This window comes from Patagioenas fasciata, chromosome 7, assembly GCF_037038585.1.
Source record: "Patagioenas fasciata isolate bPatFas1 chromosome 7, bPatFas1.hap1, whole genome shotgun sequence".
NCBI classification, from domain to species: domain Eukaryota; kingdom Metazoa; phylum Chordata; class Aves; order Columbiformes; family Columbidae; genus Patagioenas; species Patagioenas fasciata.
The window spans coordinates 12,877,541-12,890,391 of NC_092526.1; the positions used below are offsets into that span (position 1 = coordinate 12,877,541).

A 12,851-nucleotide genomic window follows, 5' to 3' on the forward strand; every position below is an offset into this window, starting at 1 on the left:
ATGAGAGGTGAAGATGGTTGAAGTTACTGTATAGGGGTGTGGAAGGCATATCTGCAAAGGCCCCAGTCAGAGGCCCTTAGTACCTTGAGATAAGTGTGGGGCTGTCCCATCAACTAATTAGAAAAGGAGTTGTCAGGCTGGAAATGTAAGATACCATCTTTGCATTAGGGGGAGGCTTAACTACAAGGCAACACTCATTACTGATGTAAAACAATCACAGTGATTGTGCAATATTCTTGGGCACTAAAGAAATGTTATTGCCTACTTAAGGAGACAGATGAGCAAAAGGGAGAGCCCATCTGGCAGTTTTTGGGTGGGTGCTTCCTGCGAACTGCCTTTGGCTCCAGAAAAAGGTTGCTGCTTTCTTCAAGTAGAACACTTGATGTTTTACTTGCCACCTCATTCTCCCAGGGGATTTAAACAACTAAGAATATTTTGAGCTTAAAGACTGTCAGTACAGCTGCTTTGTCCACTGCTGCTTGCACATCCAGGGAAGAGCAGGTTTGAGTGCCAGACTTTGTAAAGGCCTGAGACCAAATTCCTCCTGGGCAGGGCATAGCTGCACTGATTGAAACAAAAATAGAGAACAAGTGGACACAGGGCTCAAGAGTTCCCACCCTTTATGCAGAGCAGCAGTTTGATGCTGCCTTGCTGATGAGATCTCAGTCAAGTTTTTGCAGTAATGTGATTTCTGGATGCCGTTCTAGTTGCTCTGAACTCCTTGCCCAAGGGGGTCGGCTGGCAATGGATAAATACTTACACTGCCCACCCTCCAGTAGTGGTGAACTACTGCAGGTTTGATGCCTGGTAGCTCTTATACTTGGAAAATTGCTGCATTGGGCTAGGGTGGAGAGCTCTTGAAGGAAGAGGAGTTCTTTGTTGTGGAAACCCAAGGAAATATCTGTATGATGTACCCTGAACTCATTTAAAATGGAAGTTTGCATGCAGTTTGGTTCTGAGACCTATGAAGGAGGAGACTTGTTGGTATAACTGTGTTGCTATGTTATTACTACAGCTGCTGGGCTCCAGCTAACCATTTACCAAAAAAAAAAAAAAAAGCCAAAGAAGTGTTGTCATGTTTACAAGTTGTTTACAAGTTAAGCTTACTGACTGGAGGTAGGTACAGAGACTAGAAAGGCCTGGTTATTGAGTGGCACCGGCTCTTGCCTATGGTGATTGTGAGTGGCAGCAATATTTTGTCTCTTTGCAGGCATGTCTTGAGTTAGCTTTGTTTGAGCAGTTGGCTGGGCGGGCTTGTGAACTGCACTTTTTTTTGGCAGATGAAGATGACAAAGATGATAACTCAACCTGTGGACTAGAGCAGAAGAGTGGGGCATAATTTTTAAAGTTGAATAGCTATGTCAGAAGAGCTCCCAAGTATAGACAAGCCCCCAGGAGAGTAGTACTGTGTTCTTTATGTGCTTTGTGTTTTTTTTCTCTTTGCAGGAGGAAGAAGAGACCTAAAATTTTCTATACATTTATACTAAGATAAAGTTTTACTTGAGAATTGCAAATAATGCAGCTTCATGTTGTCTGCGGTCAGTGGGGTTCTCCTATGCACTGAGAAAAAGTCATTGGCTTACATACCCAGTTTAATGTTGCCACAACATCTTAGGTAACAAATGTTTCCTTACTGCACTTTGGATTGTTTTATTCTACATGCTGAGTCAGTTGCTTTGCTGTGAGTTGTACCAGCTTTTATGGTGTCACGGTGATAGTACCAAGGGTGAGTAACTTTGGGCTATTCAGTCTTTTCTCCTTTAAACTCTTTGTTTTGAGCACCAAGCTGGCATTAGCCTAAACCTCTCTAGTGGATTTCCGCTGGATAGCCATTGATGGGAAATTCAGATGTTACTGGCAGAGGCTTTGACTAAGCACATAGTTTTGATGGCTTAGTAATGAAAGAGGGAACTTTACTTTTGCAGTGACAGAGTTGGGGTGGTGGGGAGAATAGTTTTTTCTCCGGGATTATCCTGTATATGTGTTGGCATTATGTCAGATGTAACCTAACCTGTCTCTCCGAGTGCAAACTGCAAGTTGAGCAGGAGGACTGCAGAAAACTCTTGCATTGGAGCCTGTATTTGTGACCCTTCTCAAAATTTGAAGAGGCTCCAAACACAGGACCTGTGCCACTGAGTTGTTACTTTTGACTTCCGTGTGACTGCGTCTGTGGGAAGAGGTTGTACTCAAAATCCTAGGCCTAAATTGTATGTTCTAACACTGGCTACCTGAAAACCATGGTGTTTAAATTCTACAGGAGCAGAAGTTCCTGGGGCTGAGACCGTGGCTTTGTGTTTCCCGAAGCTTGTTATGTGGGGAGCATCTCCCAGTTGATTTCAAACTTGATGGGATATAGCAACCGTATGCTTCATTGCCTGGGAGTTTTTTTTGTCAGCTTGGGTCTTGTTTTTTTCAGGTGGTATTTTTTCCACTTCCTTGTGTGAGGAAGAGGGGGAGTCAACAGACTTCCTAACATGTGTGAAAAAGCTTTTTATTTTTTTTAGTTAAAAAAAGTGCAACTTTAACACCTGTTGGTGGGTAGATGCAAGCCAGCTTGAGCTTTCCCTCTTGGCTTACTACCCCAGCATTCAAAGGTATTTCTGGCTTTTCTCCCCATACGCATTTGGTGGTGCCATAATGTATAGTGAATCTTCTTTAGATTACAGTTCTCAAGATGATGACACAAATCTGTGATAGTGCACAATGATTCTTATCCTGTGCCTTCACATGTCTAAAAAACGAGGAACTCTGAGAGAAATTTGTTTATACTAGATTACCTTAAAGACTGTGCTTGTAGGCAGAGACTTATGACTCTTAAATGAAAGCCACATATAAGAAAGACTTGAAACTTTGAATGTTCCTTTCTCATGGCATTACGGTCTGTTAATGGTTTCTTGGATGTGTTTGGACTTGTCTGTATGCGAAGTTAATAAAAAATGGCTATTCCATGGTAACTTACAGTCATTCACACCCTCCTGTAATCTGAATTTTCAAGTTTAAGCAAGTTCCACATTTCCATTTTAAAAGCAGTTAGGGGACTTTCTTCGCCATGTTCTATCCAGTTTAACAGAAGAGTCCCCTTTGGAACATATGTTCCGTTTCACATGATAGCTGCTAAATATCGCTTATCTGCCCCTTCTCCAGTACCTCTCTGCTAGCAAGATATCCAGCGAAATGCTGCCCTGCTGTGTGCAAACCCTTGTGTTTGAATGTGTAGAGACTCCTGTGTGTAATACTGTGTGTAATACCGTCTGGCCTGACTGGAGCGCCTGCAGCAAGGAGCAAGACCGGCCCGTGCCAGAGGGCAGGGCAGGGGACAGTAATCAAAGGTACAGACTGGGAGACTCAGAGGAGAACTTGTGCTGTGGATTTAGGATTGCTTGAAGCAGCCCTGGTTTTTCAGCTGTGCTGCTGGGTAGTCAGAGCCATGTTGTGAACTGTTGTGGCTGAGGATGGGAAAGCTCAGAGCTCTGCTTTCAGAGCTGGTGCTAAACTGAAACAAAAGAGAAACTGTAGCATTGGCAATAAAACGGCATGGCTTTCCTCTAGTTTGAAATCAATGTCTCTCTCAGAAAGAAAAAAGGTGTTACTGTAAGAGTACTGGTGTGGGCTGTTATTGACGATTTCAGAATTTGGAGTCAAGTCACTGTTTAAGTGACTTGAAGCAAAATGGTGAGAGCGTGGTGTGTTTTTTAGGCATCTCAGCTTGGGGCAGTGGTTACAAGCTGTCATGGCACTAACTTAAAGTTGTCGGTGCTGTGTGTGCAGTTGCAGCTAATGCTGCTTTGCTGCTCTGGAGGGTGAGGTTTTGCTGGTGAGGAGGGAGTTTAGTCAACAGCACGGGCAGTCCCGTCTGGCTGATGGTGAGACTGGCCATGCAGTTGGCTGAGGTGAGTCCCTGGATGTACAGAACCGGTTCCGATCACTGTCAGCCGGCGGGGGTTTGAACTGGCTGCCTGGAACAGAGAAACCTGCTCTATGGTGACTCCTGCTGCCTGGCAAATAAGCAGTGTGGACAGCTGGGACATGTCTGGCAGCACTTGTGGGGTTAGGGAAGAGCAAGACCACAGTTCTCTGTGCTCCCTATAGATGCTGTGTTTGGTGTTGGCAAGATGTGGCAGTTCTTATGTCTAGCCAACGAGGATGGAGGTGGGAGGATGAACTGAAATAGTCTACTGTTCAAGGTGTGCTTTTTCTAGGCTGGTATTCTTGTGTGCATCTCATCTGCTGTCAGATCCACTCTGTTTTATTATGACTTTTTTGTGAAGGCCTTATTTGCTCAAACAGAAGGTATTTAGATTTGATGCCCCAGTGCTTCCACTTAGTGAACTTGTGCCTCCAGCTTCTTTCCAGTTGTTTATTGAACCAGGTGTCTGGTCCACAGCCTTGCTCTGAGCTTGACCTGCTTTCCTTATGCTGGCGGAAAAAGTAGGGCAGATTTCTACCTTTAGTTATTATTAGACAGGAAACAAAAACACGCTCTGGATTTCTAACACACCCTCCTAAAAGAGCCAACCTGTGATGGAGTGCCTCAGGAAGCAGTGTGGTGGTACTGGGAGCCTTGTTCTGTGGGAGGGTGGAGAACAGGCTGGGGTCTGCTCCCTGGCTGCCTGGAGGGATTTGTTTGGCTGCAGATAAAGGGACAAAAAAGCTGCAACCGGGTCCCTAATGAAGTCTTTGGACAGGGCAGTTTCTAGGATTGAGGAACATCACCAAACCCTAGATATACAGTGCCTTTTTTTTTTTTTTTTTTTTTTTTTCACATAAGCTGAAAGCTTATTTCTCATGATGCTGTGCCTCTGAGTGGCTGCAGAGTTTGTCCATGGCCTTGGCTCTGGGTGACACCACAGGCACTGACTGCATTTCAGTGCTGTTTCTTGGACACATGTAGTTGGGATGTAACTAGATTCATCCTGGAAATGGCTTGAGTGCCTACTTTTTGAAAACTACTGGTTTTACGTTCTTGGAACCCAGTGTTAGTGCTGTATCGTGCCGGCCAGCTGATGGCATAGATTGTTGAAAACTAAAGTCAAAACAGGATCCAGACCTCTTCCTGCTTTCACTTCTTAAAGCAAATGCGTTTTCCTGGTGACCTGCTGAAGGATTTTTGTCTCTGCCTTTGTGGATGGGTGGTGATGGTGGTAGTTGCAAAAATATTGATTACCAGTCAGCTCTTACTCAAGCCCCAGATTTACTGTCTGTCACTAAAACTTCCAGGGTACTGATGGGTAACTGCTGTTGTAAAGATTAACGAAAGGTTTTTGTCCTGACCTACCTTGTCTGAGTCCTTAAAATAGAACTATGGTGCTCGTATCCAGCTTGTCACAGCTTTGTCGCTGTATATGAATAACCTATTTTGTGACACGCTTTCGATCTGTCTTTGCTCCAGTCTTAATTTAACCTATAATACTGTTCTTTTTCATTTCTTTCAGAATGGACTGCTGAATTGGGAATTATTGCAGACTCAACAGTACAGCACAGCTCGTTGCTTCGTCTATTGCTAGTTATTTGAATTGGACTTTTAATATCCTGCCAGCTGCTGTTCACACACACATGGTGCATTGTTGCCATTCTCAGAATTGCATCTTTGAAACCCAGACCCTCAGTAACCTTCATCGAACAAAGAGGCGACCTCCTGCATACGTTTATAAAGGGATTTTTCGGACCTGCTGCCCTCTAGCTTTCTTGCCGGTGCTGTATTTCTAAGACACCATGGAGCCCAGTATGGAGTACTGCTTAGCGCAGGTGCTGCAGAAGGATGTTGGAAAGAGACTTCAGGTTGGCCAGGAATTGATAGATTATTTCTCAGATAAACAGAAGTCAGCTGATCTTGAACATGATCAGACTATGCTGGATAAAATGGTTGATGGACTGGCCACTTCTTGGGTGAATTCCAGCAATTATAAGGTAAGATTTGTCAGGAAATGTGATCACAGTGAGACATTTCAATGTCAAGTGCTACTTGATCTAAGTGGAAGTTGTGTAGTAGACTTTCTAATGTACAGTTCTGTGAGCTGATGATTATGCCGAATCAACCGATCAAGTAATTCTTGACCCATATCTTGGCAGTTGACAACTGATATGATATTGAGGACTCAAGGCAGTAAGAATTTAGTAAATGGAGTTTTAATGAATGGATTTACATCTGGTGTTCATACTTTGTGATATTCTGGTTTCTTTGTGTATCTTGTTAGCTGGTGGTGTGCTTTGACCATCCCAGTAGTTAGCAATGTTGATGATTTCCTGCCATATTAAGAGAGTTTCTAGAACTGCAAAAAATAGATATAAACAGCAGTATTTTTCCCTGTCACTGAATCTTGCTAGACTGTTTGTTTTCCCTATTCTGTGTGCAACTTAAGCGCAATTGATCTATTGCACTTAGCTCAGGAAAGGTGGTGTGTGTATGTATATTCTGTTGAATTTCGCAGTTTTGCAATGGATGGGTAGGACATGGACCTTCACTGCCTTGTTGTCCAATGTCCTGTTGCTTCATCTCCCTATAGGTCTCAGTGAGGAAGTGCTACCAGTGCCCTGTGCTGCGGGAGTGGGGAGGGTACTCAGCTGTGGCTTGGAAAACTCCTGTCCTGGTCCCTTCATGAGGCCTCTGACAAGTCTAATAGGGTACTTACACTGTTGTATAGGATGTAATAAGAGACTTTGTTCTTTTCCGATAAGTCCAGAAAAATAAGAGAGTTAAAGTTTCCTACAAGCGCTGAGCCTGAATCTAATTAACTGAGAGTTGTACTGAAGCTCTTTCTGGAGAAGTGAAGGAGAGACTAGCCGTAGAGGTTGCAAGTGCTCTGGAGCTGAACATCCTCAGATTAATTCACACAATTTTTAACAGAAATTTTGATTGGGAAGTGTCTGTGAGATTGCAGTGTATTGGTCCATCTTCTACACAGTTGCATTTTTTTTCTCTTTGTTTTTGTTAACAAGCAGCTGTGGTGGAAGCTGTTTGGCAAGTAGGCACGAAAAACCCCAAACCAACAAACCACCAAGGCCAGTACTGTCTCAATAGAGGATCCATTCTGGCTGAGCACATTAAGAAACCTTAGTTTGTTGTTACCAAGTGGTGTAGATAGTTTTCTGAGAGCAAGGCATGTTCTTATTCCCCCTTTTCTTGCCAACTGGCTTTCTCTTAGACTTCATGATTCTCAATGGAAAGGTAACCCAAGCACATTAAACTTGAATTGTTACAAAATGTGCGGATTGCATGGATTTTACAAAGTGATGTGAATTGCAGAACTATGCAGTACATTAAGAAACCTTAGTTTGTTGTTACCAAGTGGTGTAGATAGTTTTCTGAGAGCAAGGCATGTTCTTATTCCCCCTTTTCTTGCCAACTGGCTTTCTCTTAGACTTCATGATTCTCAGTGGAAAGGTAACCCAAGCACATTAAACTTGAAATTGTTACAAAATGTGCGAATTGCATGGATTTTACAAAGTGATGTGGATTGCAGAACTATGCAGTACTTTGCATTTCCAGCATCACACTTAGTTTGCAGAACTCTCACTCTTCCATGCCCCTTCCCAGTCTTTTGTCTGCTGAACTACACACTTAAAATGTTCACTGTGGTATTTGTCCTCCAGTAGCAAACTGGTGGCACTTCTGTACTGCAGTGACACTGTTCCAGAACTCATGCTGCTGAGCTAACTGTTCATTAATGTGTGTGTTCTATAGATAGCATTTGCTGTGTTTAGTAAGTTTTAATAAGCATAACAGAAGCATGTTTTAGATATCTCAAGGGTGTTTTCTCAGGGAATGAATATAATAGAGGATGTGAAGCATTTGAGTGGGGCAAGCTGGCTACCTGGAGGTTAGCTGTGTAGGGAGGTCTGCGTCCGTATCCAACCACGGCTCAGTGCGTCATCATATGCCAGTCACTTCCTTTTGTTTCAGTGCTGCATCTGTGTGATTGTTGCCTTCTTGACTGCTTGTGGGATGGCAGTTCAGAAGCTCAGCTCTGTCTGATTTGAGGGAGAACAGGGTAGTTGGTGTCATCTGATCCAGTTTGTGGATTAGTGTGACAACCCTGAGAGTGCAAGGCTGAGCATCACTGCTCTAGAATACTCATCTGGAGAGCTAACCTGCAGTTGTTTGGTCATGGTTGAAAAAGCCATTATATTTGCAGTCTGTTTCTCTGCTCACCTCACTCCCTTCATTTGAAAAAGTATTGGCTTAAAACAAAGATTTGAGATAATCTGCATGATCCGAAATTTCCTGACACTTCAGTGATAAAGTGTGTGCTCACAGACTTGGGCTGGGTTTGGATAACAGACCCATTATCTTGGGAGAGCGTCCAGTTGATTCACGGCTCCTGTCTGTCTAGGAGTCTTCTAACTAAACACTTGTGCTTGTATATTATCACTGAGGAAACATCAGCAAACCAAGGAGAAGTGACATCTCTTAAGCAATCTAGTTGAGTTTGGATTAAAAGGAGCCTCCATTGATAGGAAAATTACTATACCTTTACAGGGAGGGCTCAAACTGTCTTCATCATTGGCACACAAGTTTGAGATGTGTAAGTCATGACCATCATTGAAATTCTTAGACATTATTGATTTTTGTGCATTGTTTTGATTTTAGTCTGACACTGGTTTTTGAAGTCCTTGGCCTCAGCACTAGGATTGGAGACAATACAGTCTCCTCTTTCACGTGATGCAGCAAGAAAGCAATGATGGAGGGGGAAGAGATGCTTCTCTTTCCTTGGTGCTGTCGAAGCATGTAAAAGCATCATGTGTGAAACCTAACACGCTTCTGATAGCGGTCAGCACTCTGAAATTCTTCTAAATGGCCTTGTGACCTGGTCACTGATCCCTGCTTTGTAACAGGCAGCAGCCTTGGGTGCAGAAGGCACTTGGATAGTTCAGGATTCTTTTCAAGTTGAGGAAACGTGAGGGTTGTTACATGAAGCAAGGCACTGAGGTCCAGTGCAAGGCTATTTGCATGTTTGTGCTTGCCAGGAGTGTGCTTGAACTGCACCTAACAGGCATTGCCTGGCTTTTATTTTCCCAGGAGTGCTTATAGGTAGGTCGAAGAAAAAAGAATGATGCAGAGTGAAAAGATAATTTCTCTTTTGAAGCTCTTAGTTTCCTCTGGAGCTCAGTGACAGGTGCTGTTTACACGTGCACTAGGAGATGTGGGGCATATTAGTGGGGCTAGGGTGCAGAAGGTATTCCAAGATGCTGCAGACCACAGAGGAATCCTGCCTCCGTTCTGTTGTTTTGTGTGCTTTGTCTGCTTGGTCTGTACCGTTTTAGGCTGATGATTATGGTGGACTCCATTTCCTATCTAGCAAAGCAAAAAACCAGTTATTTTGCAGAACCTCGAATCTCCTGAACAATAACTAAGGTCTGCGCTGAGCTGTCTTGAGAAATGCAGCTAAACAATGCAGCAGCATCGGGGGCTTCAGCATGTCTTCTCAGCTTCACAATCCTATAGCAAGGGGAGAGAGCTGAAGTAATCAGTAATTCCATGATAAGCCATCTCACTTTGAGCTGCTTGTGGCAGTATTTAGTAATGTTGTTGTTAGATATGCAGGATCTCCTGACTCATCTGTGGCTAGAGGTGCCTTTCTTAGTACCCAGACTTTGATGTGCCATTGATGTTTTGTTTTGAGGTGTAACATAAGGGAATATGCCCAGGATCTTAAAACAGTTTTCTACCAGGCTGGTATTCCCAGAGGTGAAGTGAGGGTGTTTGGCAGTGACCTTCTCTTGCCTGCTTCTCCACAACAGGAGAGTATTGTACCATCGCCTCCCTCTAGCAGTGAGGCTGATGTCTCCTGCACGTTTTTCTTCCCTGTGATGTGTGGCCTGCACTCTTGGAGTTGAGGTTCACACTAGATGTAGCCCTTGGTACTGCTGGTTTGTTTTTGACTAGCAGCACCCAAGAGTGAGCTCAGCTTAGAGATTTGGTGGTGACAGAGCCTTCAAGCAGGTCAGGGTCCATCAAATTGAAGAGAGGTTCTACTCAGTGTTTTCTCATGTTGCAGAGTGGCAGAAGAGCCCAGTTTGAAGGAAAACATGGTGGAGGTTTGCAGTAAGGAGCTGGATGAAACTTTTTTTTCCCCTGTGCTTTGGCAGGTGGTGTGTTTTTGGCACTGCGCTGCTCTCACTGTGCAGGCTGCGCTGGCCCAGGGAGTCTCTTACCCTTTCATGGGATGATCCCTTTGCCCCAATGCAGCCTGATCTGTGCGAGGCTCTGTGCCCCGCAGCTCGCAGGACTGGGCTTTGCCTGTGGGAGGGGAATTAGGAACTGAACTGCCGTGGTTGACAGAGCCCAGTGGCTGAGGACATGTCCACTTGCCAAGGTCTCTTGGCTGAGCACGCAATGCTGTGCGGGTTCCCCAGTCTGTCGGGGTGAGAGCTGTGCAGGGCTGTGTCCTAAGGTTTATGTTCATGTGTGCAGGACTTCAGACTTAATTTGTTTAGCAGTTAGTTGATTTTGTTACTTACAGAGACATCACACCCTTTAAAATGTGTGGTGGGATGTTACAGAGAACTTTTTTTATGTGGTGAAATACTGCAGGGAAATTCTATTACCCTGACAAAACTCCTAATAGTGCTAGAGAAAGCAGCCTTCCATTTGATCTGTGTCTGAATATCAAGTGTTACAAGAGCATGCTTCACTGAGCTGAAGAGAAATAAAACTTACATATGTAAATTAGCTGGCTTTCTTAAACTGTGTATTGAATAATTTTTTTGGCTTCTCTAATTGAGGGGTAGAACAGATGGTGCAGGCTTTAGTTTAAAGTGGCATCTATTAGAGTTACTTAAGCTGATGAATGGTTTTTCACTGTAAGCATGCATTTCTTCTCTATACCATGTTTGTTTTTGGTTGAAATTCAGTGGAAGAAATCCTGATTTAAGAAATAATTGTCATGCATGGTTATGGGTTGATATGATAATTTAGTAAGTGTGTTTTGATTATTTAATGTACAGGGAAAAAAAAGACTTCACCATCTGGGGAAATAAAGAGACTTGTACAAGGTTTCCAAGCAGCTGCTGTTGTTATAGCTGGCGAGTTTTGGGTTGCTGAGGGATACGTGAGGATCAGTAACGTATACATTCATTTAGCAGTTTCATCCCTGAAAACCTCTTTACCTTGGAGTTGTAAGTGCTAATAAAAATGAATTAAGTTAGTTTTAGTGCCCAAAAGATACGAGAAATGGACAACGGAGGAAGAGTGATCTTGATCTGGACATATGAGTAGAGCCTATTCCTTCTGTATGCCCATATAGCGAAAGCTATCTTGTCAAAAGTGGCCTCTGACTCATCTCATGTAGGGAGGAGGGCTGTCTTAAGACTCATTGGCTTTGAACTACATTTGCAGGGTATGCCCAGTCCTTGATTCTTTAGGCTCCTGTGGTGGCATGCTCTTAATAGGTGGGTTTTCCTGCCTTAAACTTAGAAAAGAGTGGAGTTTTGGCTCAGAGATACCCAGTTTCCTGTAGGCATTGATATTAATTCCCAGTCCAGCTGATTTTTTTTTTTTTTTTTCCTGAGGCTCTGGTAGCTGGGCCTGCCTTTTCAATACTTACCACCCTGTATGGTAGCTTGATTGGATTATGGTGGAGCTCTTACCCATTTGGTGTCAGCAATATGGGGAGTTGTGGTTTAACCCCAGCTGGCAACAAAGCACCACACAGCTGCTTGCTCACACCCCCACAGTGGGATGGGGGAGAGAATTGGAAGGGTAGAAATGAGAAAACTCTTGGGTTGAGTTAAAGGCAGTTTCATAGGTAAAGCAAAAGCCATGCAAACAAAGCAAAACAAGGAATTAATTCACCACTTCCCATGGGCAGGCAGGTGTTCAGCCATCTCCAGGAAAGCTGGGCTCCATTGCACGTTAATGGTTACTGGAGAAGACAAATGCCGTCACTTTGGATGTCCCCTCCTTCCTCCTTCTTCCCCTAGCTTTATATGCTGAATGTGACACCATATGGTGTGGAACAGCCCTTTGACCAGTTGGTGTTGGCTGTCCTGGCCGTGTCCCCTCCTCACTGGTGGTGGTGTGAGAAGCAGAAAAGGCCTTGGCTCTGTGTAAGCACTGCTCAGCAATAACTAAAACATCTCTGTATTATCAACGCTGTTTTCAGCACAAATCCAAAACATAGCCCCATACTAGGTACTGTGAAGAAAATTATCCTAGCCAAAACCAGCATATGGATGTGGTGCAAATAGGAGATCTGCAGCAGCAGGGCTAGATCAAATTTAATACTAGCTGCAGTACTTCTTATTCAGGACAGGAAAAAATAAACTGCTGTAGCATGTCAGCATTTAGAGTTTTCCTGTGGCTTTAACACTTAAAATGTAATAATGACTGGGTGGTAAGAACTCCAATGTAGTACTAATACTTTGTGGTTGTTTTGTATACAATGTGGATATGCTACTGGTTGCATAAAACACACACAGTTTGTGAGCCTGAGTGTACCAGGCAACAGTATCTTTCAGTTGTTTACCAAAGTATTACAAAATCCAATATAAACAGTGAGAAACCTAGAGGATCCCAGGAGAGTGTGAAGAGTGAAGATCTAATGTTGAAATAAATAGGACAGAAGTTTGTTTCCATAGTGGTACACATGAGGTTTGTCTAGCTTGGTATCTTGGTCTCTTGGTGGCCAGCAGTGGATAGTGAGACCCAAGTAGAAAAATGGGATACAAAGTAAGCGTCTTCATTACCTATCCTTCTGGCTTGTAGAGATTTGAGCCCCTGATAGATAGATTTATTTATTTATTTATTTTCTGATCAAATTTATAGTACAGTCCCATAGGATTTTAGCGATGGGACTGGCTCAGGGTCACGGCAAGAATGTTGTTTATGGCTTTATTTGTGTTTTTATTATATT

The 12,851-nt window shown here is 43.5% G+C and overlaps 1 protein-coding gene across 36 annotated transcripts in view; it reads left to right on the forward strand.

Annotated features, from left to right (window-relative positions):
- CLASP1 (cytoplasmic linker associated protein 1) overlaps positions 1-12,851 on the forward strand; it is a 170,528-nt gene that overhangs the window by 6,858 nt on the left and 150,819 nt on the right. For 35 of the 36 annotated variants that reach the window (XM_065840583.2, XM_071810828.1, XM_071810840.1 and 32 more), the window contains exon 2: positions 5,433-5,907. In XM_065840583.2, the coding sequence (XP_065696655.1) occupies positions 5,713-5,907 (195 nt within the window). In that variant the 5' untranslated portion in view covers positions 5,433-5,712. Of the gene's footprint in view, positions 1-1,629; positions 1,727-5,432; positions 5,908-12,851 lie in introns of those variants that run through there. The other variant, XM_071810827.1, reaches the window with a different exon arrangement.